This window comes from Alosa sapidissima, chromosome 24 (assembly GCF_018492685.1).
Source record: "Alosa sapidissima isolate fAloSap1 chromosome 24, fAloSap1.pri, whole genome shotgun sequence".
Lineage (NCBI taxonomy): Eukaryota > Metazoa > Chordata > Actinopteri > Clupeiformes > Clupeidae > Alosa > Alosa sapidissima.
In genome coordinates, this window is record NC_055980.1 from 15,426,905 (window position 1) to 15,433,897 (window position 6,993).

Sequence of the window (6,993 nt, forward strand, 5' to 3'; positions counted from 1 at the left end):
TTCTTCTATTTATTTGTCTTGTCTGATTGCATTACGTTGACGCTTGGCCGTGTTATAGAGTATACAGACAGATCTTGACCTTCAACAAACAACAAGCGTGTACCTTTTCTTTTACATATTGGATTGTGTGTTTACAGATACAACCTGAGCTTCACAACAATAATTGCCAAATATGTCTATTCTTGTTCCTTAGCCTGAAATATGAAATCTATGACCTCAATTACACTTACATTTGACTGCTATTCTATGTTTGCATTCCAAATACTGGATTTTCTTTACATATTTTCTTTCATTTCAGTATTAAATACAAAGGAGATTGCTATTTGTGTGTAAAAAAAAAAAGACTACTGTGATGCTGTTTTGGACAGCTACAGTTCAAGTTCAGGCTGCTTCTCACACACGGAGGAATTAATTTTAGTGTGATGCATCAGACATACACATTTGCTATATCTGTGGAGCCCTGCCAAGGAATAGAAAGTGTAAACAAAAACATAGAGGCACATTAAGAGTCTGAGATGCAGGCAACATTACAGAGGCTGAAAAAATACAAAACAAAAAGAGTCTATGTTCAGAATATCCACTCACTCACTACATAGTGCACTTTAAAGTGAATAGCAACCTCATTAGTTGTTTACTTTAGAGTGCACATAGCGTCATGCAGTGCACAATATAGTGAATAACTACTATATGGTTTTTAATAGTGCACTTTATAGTGAATGCGTGGACAGGCAGAGATCAAAAAAGAGAGAGAGGCAGAGGATATGGAAATACACAGTGTTTAGGGGAAGAGGAAGATGAAGAGGAGGAGGAAGAGGCGTGAGGTTGTGGAGGTTATTGGAAGTCGGGCTTGTCTGGGAAGGTGCACCCCGCACGCCGGATGATGACGTTGGCGGCGTAGTGGCCGGCCCGGATGCACTGCTCCAGGGGCTTCTCCAGGACCAGTTCCGACAGGAAACCTGGACGGGGAAAAGGGAAGCAGGAAGAAGGCCAGTCAGCAAACAGCTCACGTCATGCATGTCCCAGGGAGAGGAGTTCCCCTCTGAAGCCGTGTGCGTGATGGCTCTATGTTGGGGACGTCACAGGGTGTGATAATGGTCTAAGTCAAACCACAACAGAGCCTCCAGGTGTAGGCTGTCAAACCACACTACAGTCTAAAGAGGACAATTTCATAAATCCCTTTGGTAATAAATCTGTAATAAATGAATCGTCAAGGAACAATTCCACATCAACACAATAACAATCTAATACATTTCATATTAATGCAACCTAATACATTGTATACATTCAATATACATATTATTTATCAGATCCATTTTAGATACTTATATGTAGTACAGCTACATATGAAATCCAGAATTCAGTTGGCTGGTGACAACAGAAGACAGTACTAGGTGTCTTCTACTGTGGCACCAAGGATCAACATTTCACAGCAGGAAACAGTAGCTGTCTTCGCAGTAGCTTTGGGTGTGTGTAGGTGTGAAATATATAGAGCCTACCTACACCCCTTTCAGCTACTCTGGATTCAGTGAGAAGGAACTGTAAAATAACATGCTTGTTTCGAGTGAGGCACTTGGCTGTCTTTCCTTCGAACAGGAAGAATGCCACCTTGCTTTCACAGGTTGTGCGGAAAGTCAAATTATAAACTATTTATAGTCAGGTTGAAGAGGAGGCCATGAAATTGGCTATGTACAGCCAATTGACAACAACAAATCCTACAATGAAACCAAATCTTAATAAATATGTAAAATATATAAATAAAACATATAATATAAATACTTAACAATTACCTATTTCACTATATAATTCATAATCTAGATAAACTCAGTGTAGTGGCTTCAACTCCTTGATTTCCATTACATTTTACTACAAACATATTTGTAAGTATTTTCAGTGACTTCCTTTTTGCCTACGTTTTTACATAGTTTGATACCTTGCAGGATTTATTTTGATATTTGTTTACGAGAGTGGTGAAGTAATTAGATGTGTGCCGATCGGACATGTACGTATACCTCCAACAAAAGCATCTCCAGCCCCGTTAGTGTCCACAATGTCATTCTGATCAATGTCTAGCACTGGGAAATTCGTCACATTATCACCTGGGAGAACAGAAATGAAGAAGAGGCGAAGAAGTGATAGAGAGAGAGAGAAAGAGAAAGAGAGAGAGAGAGAGAGAGAGAGAGAGAGAGAGAGAGAGAGAGAGAGAGGATGTTGCTTGTTAGGGTAAAAGTGGGCTAAGACAGTGAAACATGGCAAGTATATCAGACATGACACACTGTAGCATGAAACCCTGTAAGGAAAAAAAAACATGCTGGCAGGAGCTTTACTTCAGTTGGTTTTGCTTCACAGATTTGGCACCGAAAAACGGCGTTGCATTTTTACATTCTTTAACAGCACATTTTCTCTCAGCGGTCCATGGCGGTCCACGTAAACGTGTTTAGCATTGCAACATTACGGCGTTGCATGTGTTCGTCGGGGGAATGTAACACGGTGTGGATCATTTCATCACTCTCTTGGACTCAAATCATTTGCTCTGCCAGGAGCCTGGAGGATATCTCACAGTAATGTCAAGCTTCTTGAAATCAAACTACCCCAACGCACACAAGATCTTCAAACAAGCGCGTCTCTTGTCAGCAACAATGAGCCTTCAGAAAGGGGCCTGCCAGACAAAGTCTGACACCCAGATGAAAAGAGCAGAGCAGAGGTTGACAAGTTTGATGGTGGTGATGGTGCAAGGGAGGGAGAGAGGGAGAGAGGGAGAGAGAGAGAGGGAGAGAGGGAGGGGGAAGAGGACAAGAGACAGGTCGGTGGATGTTTGGAAGACTGGGAAAAGCCAACAGCAAACGTGATAAAGCCTCGTGTCATGTCACTACAGATCAGCGGCAGATGATTCGCCAGTGGCATGGAGAAGCCGTCAGGACTTAGGCTCGAGTGGACACAAGCAAACCTTGACTCTTCTAGTGTAGACTCTTATATTGTATCAAGAGAGGTGAGAACAAATCCTACCACCCCCCCAAAACATCTGGCAAGCTACATTTACCCCCCCCCCACCACTTCTCGCACCATCTCTGCCTCTCGCCCCACCCCCCCCCCCCCCCCCCACACGTCCCTTTCTCAGAGCCTCTTAAAATAATAACGGACATGTTTGCAGATGCGGCAGTGACGCAGACATCTAAGGAGATGTGAGAGGACTGGAATTTATCAGCCTGCCAAGGGATTTTGTTTCTTCTCGTGACAGACAAGCACTTGAGAGCGGGCTAATCCTCGATGGCTCGAAGAAAGGAAGAGGAAAAGGAGGGGAGGAGGAGGAGGAGGAGGAGGAGGAGAAGAAAAAAAAGACGAAGAAGAGAGAGAGAGAGGGAGAAAAAAAGCAGACACAACACTGAGAATGTTGAAACGCTTCGGAGGCTGGAGCTGCCAGATTCACTTAAGACGGGCGACACCATTTGAGATTTGGGGGGGGGGGGGGGGGGGGGCAAAGCGAGACATGAGTGACACTTGAAACAAACAAACAAACAAACAAAAATCACTACGACATTCCGATAAAATCAGAAACTTAAAAAAAACACAATAAGAGTGAGGGTGGAGGGGGGTGATAATAAACAAACATTGTAAACAATTTCCATCAACGCATTGTTTGACGGTCACACAAAACAGGAACGTGTGGCTAATGAGTGTTCTGGTTAGAAAGATGGAGGCGGGGTGACTGCTTCAAGTCTCCAAAACAAAGTGCTAACACCATGACAGACATCTAACTTAATTAGCCTTTAAAAACACAACGAGAGGGGACACATTTCTGAACACATTGGTTTGTGCTTGAGGGCCATTTGAAAAAAAAAAAACAAACAAAAAAAACAATAGCCCATTTTTTCAACCGGCTACATCCCAACAAAACCTCAGACAGATAAGACATGTAGTCTACAAACACACCTAAACCTATATGACAGGCGTTCGATTTCTCGATATCTTTTTTTCCCCTGCAAAGTTCCTCAAAAGGAACATTTTCCTGTTAACAAAGCTGCTGATTGTCAGGTTGATAATTAATTACAACAGACTTGGCTCCTTTTGGGAGCTGCTAATTAGTGGCATAACATCTTCGCTTAATTAATGCTACAAATTAAGTATTCAAACCCACCTCCCCGTTGATGTCACTAATGGCAAATCCTACATGCAACAAACGACAACAATAGTTTGGAGCTGGCAACCACATTATGTTGACTTTTTGACATCCTATTTTGAAACTGTCTTAAATGAATATATACCACAGTATTGGTTTACCGTAAAGATGTGGTATGTGTGCAATGTAGACCAGACAAAGGGCACACCAAGAAATGTTAAAAATAGACCTGTGACTGCATCGCTTGCACAACAGTTATCAGCAGATAGAATGTCTCGAAAAGGAAATATTGGCCACAGCTTGCTAAGATGATTCACCAACTGCACAGGGTAGGGTCTAGAGATGGATAGAAAATGGAGCGACAGCAAAACACAATATACTCTGGGCCTTAGAAGGACACCCCATTAAGGTGCAGCTGAGATGACTTTTGGGACGAGATGTGGTTTGTGAAACTTTCTTGCTAAAGGATGCTGCCATCATACCAAAGCGCCAGACATGAACTGGAAGGCAACTCATTCCTGGATATCTACCCCTGCCTTCCAGAGTCACTGGTACTTAGGGCCAAGACTGCTCCGAACAGCTGCTTCTCCCTCAGACAACTCACCTCCTGTGCTGGTGGGCGCGACTGTCTCTCAGGCCCTGGGCTGGCCTTCAGCTACCAGTGAGTCACTTACACACTGCAGCACAAAGCATTCCAGAGGATGACAGGGAGACAGTTACTCACATCACTTATCAGCGATACACCCACTCAACAAAAACACACCTCAATGGCTAATAACAAAACAAAAACAAAAAACCTCTCAGAGATGTCACTGAATTTACTCATTTGGTCTCCAGGGTTCTTTTTTTGTAGCTGGGATTATTCTCATTTCTTTTCCCGAGAGAAAGGGAAGAGCATGCATATCATCAGTGCTTTCACTTGTGGTGATTTTCAAACCCATGGCCTTGGCGTCATTACTGGAGCTCCGCGCTCGGCAGGCTGAACTATGGGTAGAATATCTCGTCTGATCTGAGTCATGCAGCCATTTATCAGCAGTACTTTAGAGAAAATGGGAGAGAAATCAGTTTAAGGGGCTGGCCATGTGAGAATGGCATGATGGCCGGTAGCACATGCTTTCACGACGAGCGCTCGGGCCTAGTGCTCTCCGCTAGTTTCACTGGCCATTAGTTATTCAAGTCCTGCACTCAGCAATTACTGAGAGCTCCGCTAATTTGAGATGCGTGACAGAGAACGGCTTGCTTGCTGACGATTTGTTTGAGTCAGCGTTCTCGCAGCGCCTGGTGACAGCGTCCTCGTGTCTCCTCGAAAAAAAAAAAAAAACGTATTTATTTATGTGTCTACGACCTGGCTAATATCATTCACAAACTAACAGACAAAAATTGTTAGAGTTCACTGAAAACACAAAGTTCATAAAGTTCAAAGTTCATACATTAGTAAAGGGGAAAAAAAAAACATGTTTTGTTCCCAGGGTGCAAAATGGCTGCTAATACTGTTACTCTACTTCAAGTCGATAAAAGTAGATGTCCTCTTGACAACCTGATACCTACTTCTCTGGGACTCCCTTAGGTGCTGTAATTGGCAACTACACATTCGAAGGCGGGTACCACTGTAGTAATCAATGAGAAAAACTTCCAAAGAGATTGCTAGCTCTGAATTATTTTATGTACTCACTTACAGCACATTACAGGAAGGGAGTAGAGTCTACATTATAGACTCACGTAATGAGCAAGTCTGGCAAAAATAGCAAGAGTGGCTAAAATGAGCAGGATAATAATAGAAATAGAAACATAGTACTTCAGTAACGCATTAATGGGAAACACAAGTCTCGGCTGGCAAAGGCATTTAAAAGCAGCATACTAGCAATAAGCAGAGCACTGCCAAAGCACTGTGTGTGTGTGTGTGTGTGTGAAAATTTGTGATTTCTGTTGTGTGAGCTGCTGTGTACTGTTACTGGCTTGTGGTCGTCTCTGTAAACACCTCTATGGAGGACCATTTGTTCCTCTCTGAGCTGATTAGGGTAGGGTTTACTTTATATGCAGGGTCGGGTTAATTTTCACACTGAGTCATCGCGCTCAAGTGGAAAGGCTCCTAAAAATTTTCTCTGAAGGACTTGGGCGAGTTTATTCTTCTCATCCATTTAACAAGTTGACTTGGGAAGAAAAAACTATTTAATGCAAAACATGTACTTTATGCAAAGGGTTTATTAGTGACAGTCCCATGAGAAATAATTCTCAGTTTCTTGTTGACCTCAGGGTGTGACACTGGAAGCATTTGATGATATTATTTGACTGTTTAAATAATGATGTTTGAAAAAGAAGAACACAAGTCTTGCACTGAAGAGGCAAGCGTAAGAATGATGTCAAGCTACATAGGCCTCGAAGGTGCAAGAATTCTGCGTAAACAAATTTGCTGTCACTGTGGGGGATCACGATACCTTCACATTAATTAACATTTAATTAGGTCTGAGACTTGTGTCCCAAAATGTGAACTTTTCAAAGCTTCCGAGTTTCGAGCAATCGGCAACCACCGGTTGCCATGCATCATCTGGGGACAGTCGTGTCAGTGGGAGCTATTCAATCAAATAATTTAAAACTCTAAATGCTTTAGCTCGAACAGCGCTAAACGACTAAAGGCCTCAAAGGAATGTCATCAAGCAAGACAGCAAACAAAGAATTACGGACAAGCACTACTCTGCCATTGAGCGCTAATTCAATCATGACGTTGAGTTTTATTTGAATACTTCTGCTTCTTTGAGACAATAATAGATTCGTAATAGACTCAATTATGGAACATGACATGTTTGAGGGGAGACTGCTTTAAATGGGCAACTCCTAAATCATGTTAATAATAGTCATTCCTGATAGGTGAAGAGCATGGG

The 6,993-nt window shown here is 42.5% G+C and overlaps 1 protein-coding gene across 1 annotated transcript in view; it reads right to left on the minus strand.

The window, feature by feature from the left end:
- adkb (adenosine kinase b) overlaps positions 1-6,993 on the minus strand; it is a 134,719-nt gene continuing 127,726 nt past the window's right edge. The window contains exons 8-9 of the mRNA XM_042083925.1: positions 2,010-2,178; positions 1-956 (exon numbers count right to left, since the gene is read on the minus strand). Coding sequence (XP_041939859.1) covers positions 832-956; positions 2,010-2,178 — 294 coding nt within the window. The 3' untranslated portion in view covers positions 1-831. The remainder of the gene's footprint in view (positions 957-2,009; positions 2,179-6,993) is intronic.